Source organism: Haemaphysalis longicornis, unplaced genomic scaffold, assembly GCF_048455015.1.
Source record: "Haemaphysalis longicornis isolate Haplotype H1 unplaced genomic scaffold, Haemaphysalis longicornis Haplotype H1 scaffold_6, whole genome shotgun sequence".
NCBI lineage: Eukaryota > Metazoa > Arthropoda > Arachnida > Ixodida > Ixodidae > Haemaphysalis > Haemaphysalis longicornis.
The window spans coordinates 15,017,490-15,031,263 of NW_027526407.1; the positions used below are offsets into that span (position 1 = coordinate 15,017,490).

Genomic DNA, 13,774 nt, shown 5'->3' on the forward strand with positions numbered 1-13,774 from the left:
GGGTAGCTATAAAAGGTATTATTTTAGACATCTAGAACCCGCTATTTTCTATTAGGCTGCGTAAAAAATTTACATAGACATTTTTATTACAAAAATGCCCAGGGTAGCCTTGGTAGATGCAAATTATAAAAAAAAACAGAATTTTGCGGTTAACGCAATTTGCACGGTTAACGGAAGAATGGTCACGGTTTTTTCCAAGACTGCGTAGGTGTGTGTCGTAAATGGAATGGCTTTTTGCGTATGAAAAGTGCATACTGCTCAAATGTACGGTGGAACTTATTTTAGCACGTGCATTCAAGAAAATGCATATACCAAGTCTGCCATAAAAATATTCCTCTTTTTATTCAGTTATGACATGGTTCGCGTTACTGGAACTACGCTGGAGTACAGCTACCAAGGTGAGTCACCACAATTCTTCGAGCAATACATACATAGCAAAATCCAGAAGTGCCCATGAGACACAGGTGCCGGCGACGGGGTTTGTAGCATGTCAGCCATCTAGGAAACATTGCTCTTTGGAAGCGGCATGAATGTCGCACAGACGAATCGCTGGTGGTTTCGCGCACCCTGGGAAGTACACACCTTTCAAGTTCAAAGCGGACGTGTGTAGAAATAAATCACAAATATTTCGAGGTGGTTCCACGCGGGGTGTATGAGTGACCAGCCCACGCGCAAAGTCACTGATCACTGTTTGGCTTACTAGGGTACGTTAACGGCTGAATATGCCAAGTGACAAATCTTGGTAGCCTGAACTAGCGTCGCTTGTATTTAGAGGTCGTAAACGGTGTTTAGATGGCAGCCACTGCCTAACGCGGGAAAAAATATTTTAGTCGCAATCAGGGCTTCATCGGACAATGATTCAGCTTGGTGTCTGTTTGTGAACACAACGCGGGGTCACTAGCTCGGTAAATATTTAATCCTTTGTCTCCTCCAGAACGCATATGACGTGCTTCGAGAATGTCTTATCCCACGAGAACTTTGAAGTGGCGATACATTTAAATGGGCTGTGCGCGGTGTTGATGTCTTGAAGCCAATGAATCTAGAAGGGACGGTACACCGTCAATGTAAAAAGCACTCTTCGTTTAAGGATTTTCTTAGAGTAGGCACAAGACAGTCCAAAGACCGAATTACAGCAGCACTGAAGAGAAAATAAACGTTTGGTTGATAAGACAAAATTATTTGTCCAGATAACAATGATTCCAATTTAATCGCAAACTAGGAACAAATAATGGAGATATTGAAAAAAAAACGGAGAGAGCAGCAGTGGCTCCCCAGCCACTTTTGAGAGATTTGTCTCTCGCGTCAGAGAATCTTGTTTCTACTTTTGCTGACCGTCGACCAAAGACAAGGCCAACAAACATGCGGCCTCTATTTCTGGCTAATCGCATCAAATAAATGCTAACGTGCAGGTACACATCAATGAAAATCTTCTTACTTCTTGCACATATTACATATTATGTCACTCTGGCTTATATTACGGCACTTTGGCGCGAAATTTAAAAGATTATAATTTTAAAGTAGAAAACGTTTCTAAAAGCAGAGCTTCTAGGCTTGAGGTTAGTCCGTTGGCGTTAGCCGAAAATACCTAGAAAAGCTCCTTCGGCAGGAGGCGCCCGGTACGACCTTCACAGAGCTACGTAGGCGGAGCGAAGTCTGGCCTAGCTGTGACGTAATCGCGCGCGCCAGCCCTGGTCAACCTTCGAGAACACTCGCCAAAATTTTGCAGCATGATCTCTCGCGTGCTCTTCCGCTTGCAGTTTACGTGCATTCGGCCTCAGGTGGGAAGAACAGGAAAGCTTGCGCAGACGCCGAGTTAGCGGTGCCAGTTGCTACCGGTTCTAGAACGCGCTACTCGGTCCGCATTAGGAGAGGTGTAAAAGCCTGCGGACAACATGATGCAGGCCAGCCAATCATGGAGAACGTTCAGCGGCAACAACCGCGTCTCCAACGAGGGGAGAGCTGGGGTGACTGAGGAAGAGCGTCATTCCTGAAGAGCGGCAACTCGAGAATGAATGGGACGACCTGAGCCCAATCCCGAAACAAATGACGGGTACTGAAAATAGAGCAACACCCTACATGTTTTAATGGCTCAGTGTTCATTAAATATTTGGGGGCTAACGGTGACATCACGCAGAATCTTTTGTTTGCCTACAAGCATATTCAAGCAGAAAACGTGGCCGAGTCTCCAAGCATAGCCACACCTAAACTTAGCCGAATCGAGAATGGGAAAGCGGGGGGTGGGGGGTGGGGGGGGGGTGCGCCCGCTTGGCTGTTTCTGCAGCCTTGAACAGCTAGATTAAGGTGCGTCAATTTTTCAACTTGTGACAAACGTAAAAAAGAGGATTTCGGAATTTTCTACAGATAACGGCACGCTTACACCCTCTATCTGAAATGGTTGAAAGTTCGGCTAATTGGATACTTTTCATCAGAAAAAAAAACAAAAGTCTAGGCAAGAAGGTAGCCAAAGAATAGAAAACAAGGGCCCTTACTACCCACCTAGGTGCATTTTTTTCTGTTCCTCAAAAGTTAGAAGCCATGGATGGAGGGGAAAATTGCTGTGGTTTAGCTTTGGTTAACCCTAGTTGATAGCGAAAACTTCACTCCCCTGGCTAGACCCATTGTCGAGGTGCGGTTTCCCAATGATATACATACATGTTTACAACGAATACATTGTGTAATTCTTATGTTTTTTTTGCCTCACGGCGTTGTCTAAGCCTTGCTGCTGCACGAGCGACCACAGCTGGATGTTCGCCTCCCTCCGTTGCACACGGCTCGGCGCTGCACGTGGCCTCCTGGCCTATTATCGTGGAGCGCATCTTAGAGGGGGCATCTTAGCCTTATTCTGCCAGGCTCCCACACGGGTCCTCCGCACGTCACCGTTCCCTTCTCGCCTATCTCTCTCCGCCGTCGGCCTCTGCTTTGGGCTGTGTTCTTGCGAAATGGGGTGTGGTTTCACCTCTAGCACTCAAGGTCAAATATGGTCACCCCGCGAGATAGCGTAGTGCAGCTTTCGCTAGAAAAAATAGTCGTCGTTTACGCGTGGCCATTTGGAGCATCTGATCCTCGGGCCGCCACTGTGAACCAAAACGCCGTGCTCTGCGGACTTCGGTCATCTCACTGGAGAACCTTAACACCTTACCTGTATCATAAGCGGTTAGACTCTTACAACCTTTGTCAAAATTTTGTAGGCCGCGGCTCCGGTGGCCGCAGTGGGCACGTGACCGATCAGGGGCGCTGCTGTGGCCGCGGTTGGATGGTTGCGCAACTAAGCAGAGCGTGGAGAAATTTAGCTCGTGGCATGTAGTTGGGACTTGCGCGACAAGCGAGGCGCACAGCAGGTTTCGAAGCGCAGGCGCTTCAATGTAGGCGGCAGCACGGAGGCCTTAGATTGATTTCTGAATCCCGCTATTTCACTCAGTTCCGATCCCTTTCCCAGCTTCATGTTTCGTCTCAGAAAGTGCGCGAATGTTGTTTTGCAAAGCATGCGCGGTTAATTCTTCCAGTATTTCCAGTGGGCACGAAATGACCTTCACAAGATCAACATACAATATTTTTGGCCGGAGCACACATTCAAGATCCTGCGACGTACAAAAAAAATAGAGCTTGTGGATACGTGACCATGAGTAGACTGGTGCAACAAGATGACAAATTGGCTCCTTATCTAAAAAATTAGTAACCCGAATCCAACAAGATTACAAAATAAAGTCGGCATGACAAGTTTCTTCGCTGCTCCTAAACTACTGGCGACTGTTGAGTTCCTCTGTAATGCGACCAATCCCTAAAATCGCTATATAAATACTTACGTCCAACAGTTTTTCACGAAAATCGAAACGGTTTTAGAACTCTGGCAGCTTCCAATAGAAAAGCGAAATTACCATTTCAGTGTCGCTGCTCGTTGAAGCTTGAAATTTTTCTTGAAACAAAAGATATCATTGTTTTCAAATCTTTGACTCAACAGGCTCATTGGAACCACACGTTCCACTGAATTTTAGGTTGCGGCGTTATATTAACGTAGAAGTTCCAATACGTGGATTTGTGGTTTCACTTTTAAGATAGCTCTGTAGTTATGCAGGAGCGAATATTTGGCGCCGACGTGTTGCACCCAGTGCAATCGCCGTATGGCACGCCAGATCTCACGAAGATATGAGGGGCACCACGCGGTCCCTTCCTTAACAGCTAGCGTAGCCATGTAAAAGGCGGTAGTCATTACCTTATTCCGAGAGCCGTGAAGATAGAAGACGCTGCGGCAACAGCCAACGTTTCGAATTTTGCAATCCGTAACATCGCTAATTTCTCGCAACTCTTGAAGACTGCAGTCAAGGTTGTGTGACAGTACTGTCAGGCATAATTGCTACAACCAATTACGAAAGAAGTGACTGTTCGATAAGCGGTGTATTCTACCATAAGCGAAACACCGATGTGAACTTGGCCGGAATGGTTTTATTGTTATATTCGGCACATTTTTATAACCAGCAATGTCACAAAAGGGTTGAATAGCGCTTTTTTGTCGCAAAGAAGGAAGGTAATGCACAAAATTGTGATAATGTTTTATTTGATTCGATATACCGCTCGAATAGCTCCATTGGTAAACGTTCAAAAACAGCTTCGGACGAAACATTTCCCTTAAACAGCTCAAGTAAAGCATAATGTAACACAATATTCACTATGATGAGTTTTTATTATCACAGTGTCTTTCATAATTGTTGGTACCACGCGATTTTCTTTTGCTGTGTTTACACGACTGAAGTTTCGGAGGACTCTTATTTTGCAATTAGTCCCAAGTGACTAATTTGCCAATTAACGAGCCAATGGTTCATCCTATTGTACATGGCGTCCATGACCGCATAAAGAGAGAGAGAGAGAGAGAGAGAATCAACTTTACTGAGCTCGAAAATTCGATGGGGCGCGCAGGCACCAGACGGGGTGGTTCCCTATTCACGGGACCCATATGTTTCCAGCAACTCCTGGCCCCTGGCCGCGATCTATGTTATTGGCGTGGTCGCGTGATCTGTAATGTGTAAATGGGGCAAAAAAGTCTAGGTGAATGTTGCCACGAGCATTTCATCCCTGCAGGAAAATAACGCAGGCTTCGCAAAAAAATCGGCGCAGCTTGTAGTAGTGGTCTATGGCTGGAGTAACAGCACTGCTGGCGGCACCTCTCCCATCATCAGAGAGCCGGCTGTTCAATGTCAAAGCTACGAATAACCGCCCAAAAATATTGCTGGGTGCTGAGAACGCAATCAACCTGAAACCATTGATCATTGTTTTGTTTTGTGCCGGGATGCGGTGTTTTTCTGTGATGTGTTGCAACGAACTCTAAAAAAGGACATGGACATTACCCCTTATACAATTCGGTTCTTGCCTTTTAGAGATGTTACTGGAGTGCCCTATGATATATTTGTTGTGATCGGATTGTATAGCTTGTGGAAGTGCCGCATGACGGACAGGCACGCGGAACGCCCTCGCCCAACGAAGTCCATTTTTCGGGAGCAAACTGCGTTGGTGCGGAGCATTTATGCGGCGCAAAGTGACCCACCAGAATGGCTGCATCTGTTGGACCAACGCCGCCTGTATTAACATTGCCTGACGCGTCGCGCGCTTTTCAATAGGAAGGGTAGGGACGCTTAATTCAGGCACTGATCCGCTATGTGGCGCGTGCCGGCGGACATCTCGCCTTACGTCACTGCTCGCCAGTCGCGAACGCTGCACCCACGTCTACGACGTGTGTCTGTCAGCTTGCCTGTTGGACTTCAAGGGCCGTTTCGCTTACATCTTAGCCGTGACGGGGCGCTAGTTCTGTGGCGCACTGGGGAATTCTCGTTCAACGTGTCGCTCCCTTTATACGTGCTGCATTTTTCCAAAGATAAAGACGGAGGCCGACTGAAATAGTGTAAGAACATACTGATTGTCGGGTAGACATATAGCTATCAGAAAAACGATATTTTCGGATGGGGCAGCCATTATTTTACTGATATTTTTCTTTCTGGAGTGTTTAAAGAAGAAAAAATTGCGTGCACGTTTTTTGTTCAGGGGCTCACTTCTACGATTACTTTCCAATAATATCACGTGCTTGTAAACTTCAGAAAATTACAGGAAACAAAAGGATAAGCAGCTGGGATCCCGGCACGCTGTCCGGGCGCTTCTACAGTACAGTTATGTACAGTCCTCAATTTTAGAAGTGCGTGCCGATGCGGAGTGCGAACAGCAGGGTCAAAACAATACCTAAATGTGGAGGGGATAGAGGTGGGATGCCCAACTAAGAAAATTTCAGGGCCTGTGATCCGAGTAGATAAGCGCGCAAAGCCGGCATCAGCCTGCGGCAGCGCAAGGGATTTTGCTTCGTGACAAAGGAAGTTTTATCAGTGACAGACCAAGACCGACAGGCATGGTGAAAAACAAGAAGGCGTAGGAGCGCCGCCTCGGGAACGCTAAACAAACGTTCCACTATTTTGCATAGTTTCCGAGAAGCGGCGCTGGCTGGCGGACACGAAAGCACGCTGGAAGGCTACGGAGCGGGGAAGGGTAGGAGAGAGCAATAGGAGAGTGGCTGTTTGGCCATTTTTCGCTCACGCGTTAAGCAATGTTTATACAGGTGGCGTTGGTTGGACGCGTGCGTCTGCTTGCCAGAGTTTTAACGGACGGCTTATTTTAGCTGCAGTGATGTGCATCTTCTTGGATGACTCATAACTTTTGTAGGCTGTATTAAGGGCAGTTTTCTATGAAGTAAAAAAAAAAACGCGTTGATAGTTCAATAGGAAAGAGGTTGGTTTTGTAACGTGAGCAACCCAGGTTCGATTGCAACCACGGAGTGCGTTTTTTTTCCAATTGGATGCTTTGTGTTCGCGTTGCACAACTTTCCGCTGGCTTAAATAGCTCCGCGGCTAAAAAGCGTTGGCGCACATTCCGCGACAAAAAAACAAAAAGGTTAAATAGTGAGCGGCATCGCGTGAAATACCGCGATAATGAATTCAATCTGGAACCCCCTACCACTCCCTCATCGAAGCGTCTGGGCGTGAAACCAGCCGCGCGTCGCACTAGTCGTGCCACCCACACTACGATTGCAAGAGTGAATTGTGCAAGAGCGATTGCTCTCTTTGTGCGCGCAACAAGCCAACAGCAGCAACCACAGCGCCGAGCAGCTGCGGCCACTGGCGTCGTGGCCTACACAATTTTGACAAAGGCTGTCGTGTACAGCGCATGCAGGATACAACAGCAGCTGAAAGCACCCCCTGGAGACATGGTTGGCTCGTTGGTCCTGTAAACTAGGCGCCATGAAATCTTCGTTTGCTTTGTCGTTCTCGGCTGCCACTGTTCTGTTCTGCCAAAGTGGTCTTATTCTGCGTAGCTTCTGAATGTATTTATTTTCTACCTAACTGAGGGTACTTTGGTTTCAAACTCTTCACCCCCTCAAAACTATTCGAATATCGAAGATACCACATGTGTTCAGTCCAGACATTTATGGGTGCACAGTGGAGTGGAAGAAACGTTTATTTAGCCTGCAAAACCGACGCGACACGAGCCGTGGCCCGCGTCACGCCCGTCGACCGGGCTTACGTCGCCTTCGAGGGAGCGTCCCGATCCTGTCGAGGCGCTGCCTCTCGGGCTTGCTGGACGCCCCAGACCTGGTCGTCTTAATCGTACGACGACAGCGCCGGTTCAAGTCGTGGCGGCAGAGTTCCTGTTTTTGCCTCTTCGGTATGCTTGTTGCAGTACTACAGCACGTGCGTGAGAGTCGCCGTCTCCCTGCAAAAAAAAAAAGAAATTAAATTGGCCTCAGTCTTTTTTCAGCGTATGTTAGCAATAATGTATAAGCACTTGTCAAATTTTTCTTTTCATGCTTTACTTAGAATAAATGTATTCGTCCTACTTTTTTTCGCTATGAAACCCGAGGCAAGGCCAGTACGCCAAATGTGCCCGCCATTGCCAATAGGTGCAGCTAAACAACAAAATGCGGATTACAATCCAATAAAACGTCAAATAAACCCATTGACGTATGAATGGCAGATATATACACTTTTACATATGTTCTTTTTTTCTCAATTCCACAGGGTTTGCGTTTGTTGCATCAGTATGCGAAAGACACAGAGTGGGCTTCGGTGAAGACACTCCTTTCACCTACTGGGGAGTCGGTATAATGGCACACGAATTGGCCCATACGTAAGTAAACAGTACAATGTATTTTTTCGCTCGATAATTTCTCTGATCTCCTGAGTGTAAGAAAAAAAACACAATTGCGAAAAACGTCCTATAAAAATGAATACCATAGATAGTAATTATAACACATTTGGTTAAAAAAATAACAGCGACTACGACAAAGCGGTTGCAGATAACCATGTTTGTTTCAATTTTTTCTGCGAGTTTGGCTCGAGTTCCACGAATAAATCGAGATAGGCCCAACACGTAGCGAAAACGTATCTCTTGAGGCAACGAAAGTATGTTCTGAATGTACTAAAACTTGACCGTCGCAGCGCACTCTCCTTCAGCTTCTTTACCACAGGGAACCAATGTGAAAGGAAAGGGGAAAACGTTACGAAAGGAGAAAACTTTACGAATTCTTCTAGCACCAGCCTCGGCAGCGAAGTTTTCTCTTGACTGGTCTGGTGTATGTCTACTTTAGGAGGTTGAACACCTAGTGAGGACAGTGGGGCGTACAAGAAGACGCCTTTGGGTGGCAGTAAGTGGGAGTGGCGACATGCCTTCATTCACTTTGCAAGATAAACGCTTCCCGCTCTCATAGAGCACGCTTTCGTTGACGACACCTACTCCTTCTTCATTAAGATGGCCCGCAGCGCCCACTGCGACGCCTGCATGGCGAAAGAGACAATAAACTCATTCTGTGTCACTGCCACAAATACTCATTGGAGAGAATCGTGCTTGACACCATGCTCAGACGATTGAACAATCGATCGTTCACAATAGAGGTTCTCGTGAGTCATTGGCCTCTATCATCCACTTCACAAAAATCGACAAAAGCTTTGTATGCTTTCTGATGGATACGAATTTACATGAGCGACTGTGGTTCCATAAACGAGACTGAGTGCTCGCCTTGCGCCCCTATTTCTTCTTATATGTCTGCCCTCTCTTTCATCCTCTTGACCACGGTTTCCAGTGCAGGGCGCTCTTTTCTACCTCCTTTCGTCTCTTCTGTGCTCCTCTCCGAAATTACATACAAGAAAACCTCGAAACCTTCCTAAATTAAAATTTACCGGTGTTCATGTGTCGGGTTGCTCTGGCTTTGTTCCCCAAGGTGAAGTATTAAAAAGTTTTGGTGTTGGGAGCACATTAATTCCCAGGAATTTGTTTCAGCGCCTATCCACATTGGTGTTTTATAATATTGTGAGGTAAATTGGCAGAACTCATCTCAAATAGACCGACATTTAGGCATTGATTATGCATAAAAAACTTATAAGAACCAGCTCCCCAACGAAAAGCAAGAACCTCTTGGGACTTGGTTGGATACCGCCCAACAACGTTAAAAATGACCGTGTTCACTCTCCCTGAAGCTCGAAGTATGTGGGGTCTTTCTAGTGCTACATTTTTGTCCTACATAAAATCCTTAAACAATAGTTCTAACACAAAATGTACTTACAAGATATTGCGGCGGAGCTGCAAGCCTCTGAACTAACGTGAGCGCAGTAGAGGTGGAACTCAGGAAAAACAAAATTCCGCTTAGAAATTCCGGTTGTGGATTTTACTGCTTTCGGATGTGCGGGTCTTCTTGCCTGCTGACTTATATTACTATAATTGTAGTGATACTCTTTCCTCAATAAACTACTGCCTCTAAGTATTATCGCGTCTGTTTTGAACAAGGTCCAAAAAAGCAATCAATGAGGACTCGGCATAAATGTACGAAGGTGAACACAAAAGCCTAGGTTGGCGTTGTGCAGATGTGGTGTTGATCAGTCCGCTGAACATCGACCGCAGCCGTAACCTTTTGATCAGCCGCCTCGAAACCGCCCCCAAAAACTTGTTCCACTTGCTCGCGATCGTCAGGATCCTCATTAGGGTCAGGTTTCGAACTTTTTTTGAACTTTGTGACCGCGCTATAACACTTCACCAGCACGCCGGACTGCGCCCTATGAACCTCTTTCTTCTTACTGGCATTGCGAGGAGCCTGCTGTTCGTTCCCGGCCCTCCCCCTTCACATATATTCACTGATTCCGGAATGTAATTCCCGAAAGTATTTTTTGATAAAAACTATACAGTGCCATTATGAATAACATAAGGAGCACTTTTTACCTGAACCTTCTTTGACAGAGACAGGAAGCTATAATATCACCTCGAATAACATAAAGAGCACTTTTTACGCAAACCTTTGTTTGATCTTAGTTTTGCTCCACAGATTTTTCTTGGTAACCCATTATATTGGTATGTTCATAGAACAGTGTTTGTGTTTTAGTAGAGGGGCGGACTTGCCAACCTTCTTTGGCAACCCACTCAAAAAATCTCTCGCCAAGACACCTACCTCTGGTCAGCTTCTGGTTTCCTTCGTCATAAAAGTTACGGCCAAGACGATCCCTTGTTGTCATCTAGCCAGCTGAGGCGTGTGCTTCTTCGAAGTATAAAGGTGACAGGTTGTGGCGTGCATTCCTATTCACGTAGTCACCAAGTACATTTAATAGAAAAGAGACGTACAAAATTATAAACAGGACTAACAACTGACCATCGGCTTTTTCTAGTAATGTATCTTTGTTATGCGGTATCTAGTCCACCCTACTTCCGTTTTGAACGACACCTGTTCGAAATTCAGTTTGTTTGTCAACTCTGACTCACTGACATAAACTCTTAGTGAAGAAAGAGCCATTATGTTTCTCGGATGAATATTACTCAATTTTCATGGTGCGAATCTCTCGCTTAAGGAGCCATGAAGAGAAAATACAACTTTGTTTAATTTGAAAGAACTAGGATTCAGTATCTCACTCAGCTCCATGACAGCCACAAAAAATGTTTTTTTAACGAAAAAAAGCAAGAAGTATTTAAAAACTTTCAAAATTTGCGCCACAGCGACGTGTTATGAGCAAGGATGACGTCATACGGGCCAACAATAAAACATAATTTTCAGTGCGTTAACTGCACGTTAGCATTGAAGTGATGCGGTCAAATGGAACTAGAGGCCCCATTACAGACGTCCAGTCATGTGTCGTCGCGACAAGTCAGTTAGGTGGCCGCCAATCGCAAGAACAAGTTTTCGTGACGTCATAGAAAAGTTGCGGGAAATTGGCTAGGGGGTCGCGACTGCTTCACACGTTTTCTTTAATATCTCCGTTATTTGTTCGAAGATTGCGATGATATTGGTATCATTGTTATCGGGACTAAGCAGTCTTTCTAATAAACCCAACTTGTATTTTGTCTTCATGGCTCCTTTAAACCTTTATTTACACTATATCGCGAAATATTTACTTCAAGCAAGCGCACTGCACAGGATGGAGTTTTGTGAACTTTTCAAATTTTGTGGAAGATTTCAATGAGGTTGTGTCTAGGCAGAGATAGAGGACGACGCAAAATGTTGGACCGTGGGAAAATCGACTATGCATATCAAAATCAAGCGTAATGTAAGAAGAAATGCTTCACAGCTAACACGACGCCACTGTATATTATAATTTGTATTCTAATATACCACGACCCCATTTGATAGGTACAAATAGGAGCCACACTACTTTAACACCTCATTTTGTGCCTAAAAGGCTACTTTGTTCCGGCCTGGAAAAAAAAATGCTGCCGAACCTCTTCAAAACACTAACACGGAGAGAAGTGCACCTGAGAAAGGAGAAGTACACCAAATATAATATTTTGTCCCAAAATTTCTAAGAAACGGTGGACAACAGCTCTTAGAGGAATAAAAGCCTGAATATCGTAAGTTGTGTCATCGGCGGACATAAAGCTCCTAACTCACCCAAATTTTTACCGCAGAACTAATTAATTAGAACTAAGACTAAGGTATCGCCCCATACATTGTGTAGTAGGCTACAAATTTACGTTTTGTTATTTTCAAAAAGCATACAGAATGTTTTCACTTGCACTTCCCTTTTTTTCAGTCTGGGTTGCTCCCACGACGAAAATGCAGAATGGAGCTACCTCAGAGGGTTCTACGCGGATTCAAAGTCGTGTCCATGGTCTGATGGGTACATAATGAGCTATATTAGAGATAACGCAAACAGCATGAAATTTTCTTCATGCTGTGACAAATCAATCACTTACGTTGCACGGTAAGTTGGAGCTATTTTCAAGTCATAGGCCAACTATGCTTAACATCTACCAGAAGGAATTTCTTGATATCAGCTGAGAAAGTGTGTTTCCACTCTTCCAAAAAATATGTGCAACACATGCGCGAGCTCGGTGGCGTTATTGTATGATAAAAACGGGCACAAATGTGGCATCCCAGCCTAAAGACCTAATTCGTTGTGTTTTTTGTACACATAACTCGTGAAACGTTTCATTTATACGGAAATGTGAAAATACGCAGTTCCTAACTAGCGTGAAAGGCCGCTGCTATAAAACTAGCGGTATTTTCGAGGAACGCATGATAAAAAAATATTTTGTACCCTTCAGAAATATTCACATTTTCTTTCTTTTATAATATAGTCAAAAATGCTATAGCATTGTCCCTTTATATTAAGTATATACGAAGTATACAAAAACATACCCAGCCTGATTTGGCGATTACACACAAAACTTTACCAAAACCTTCCCCTTGTGAGAAATACTTTTGAGTCCCCCGTTTTAAAAACAAAACCTGCGTTAGATACGCCTCAGCGTGTCCTACTCCAAAGGAACTCCAGACACCCAAAATTACAAATATTGGGAACGTTCCACTCAGTGTATTCTGGTCGAAATGGAAGATCAGTCGCTGCACCAAACAGAGCTTCGTTTACGACAACTAAAAGGCTGTAGAGTACATTAGAATCTATATGTGACTCAGCAAAATCTTGACAAGAAACTAGCAAAAAGTATGTGCTTATTGCATAAAACCGGAGTTCTACTTTGTGATTACAGAAGCGTTGACAAGCTCTCATAAGAGGGAAATGAAATAGGGCTAGTTGGTTTCGCCTCATAATCTGCGCTTTATGTTACAGGCTACACATAATTAGAGGGGACACAGAAACGAACCTGACAACACCACAGCAATATTTTTATTTGAACAAAACACGTGGATATAGTTACCAGGTACGGAAGGGAAGCGGCTAGCTGTGGAAAAATTTTGCTGATACATAGTGATGACAAACGTCATAATCTGGTGATAGGCGATTTTGGTTTGATTAATCTTTGAGTAGCAGGACATTGTTGAGTACAAGCTCAACTCGCTTCTCTCAGGCAGAGCGGGGAAGCTCGTTATCATTAGCAACGACATGTACAGAAAAAGCAATCCAGGTACTCAACAAACATTTTATGGATAACAAGAACCTGAACGAACAGCATCGCTGTGATGCGGAACGCTGTGTACGAGTGTGCGAAAATGGCGAATAGCACAAGGAAGAGTGGTGGACACAGTTTGAGAAAGTTTTTTACCTTGGGAACCCTGTTTAGCCGTATTGTAGAAGGGCGTTCGACGTTGCAGAATAACGTGAAGCGCTTTATACAGGACTAGCGTCCATTGATTGTCGAAAACTCTGTCAGTGTTGTTGGATTGTTGGAAAGAGGCCGGTGCTCTTCATATTTTTGGTACATTCAGCTTGATCTTTGCTTCATTATCCAACAAAAAGCGGCTTTCAGAGTGGTTGAGGGCTCTATAGAGGAGTATGAAAATATAAAATTTCAATACTGGTTTGGAATGAGC

General features: G+C 44.8%; 1 protein-coding gene across 1 annotated transcript in view; it reads left to right on the forward strand.

Moving 5' to 3' along the window:
• LOC144142268 (venom metalloproteinase antarease TserMP_A-like) overlaps positions 1 to 13,774 on the forward strand; it is a 63,255-nt gene that overhangs the window by 23,198 nt on the left and 26,283 nt on the right. The window contains exons 9-11 of the mRNA XM_077673636.1: positions 349 to 398; positions 8,049 to 8,157; positions 12,036 to 12,206. Of these exons, the coding sequence (XP_077529762.1) occupies positions 349 to 398; positions 8,049 to 8,157; positions 12,036 to 12,206 (330 nt within the window). The remainder of the gene's footprint in view (positions 1 to 348; positions 399 to 8,048; positions 8,158 to 12,035; positions 12,207 to 13,774) is intronic.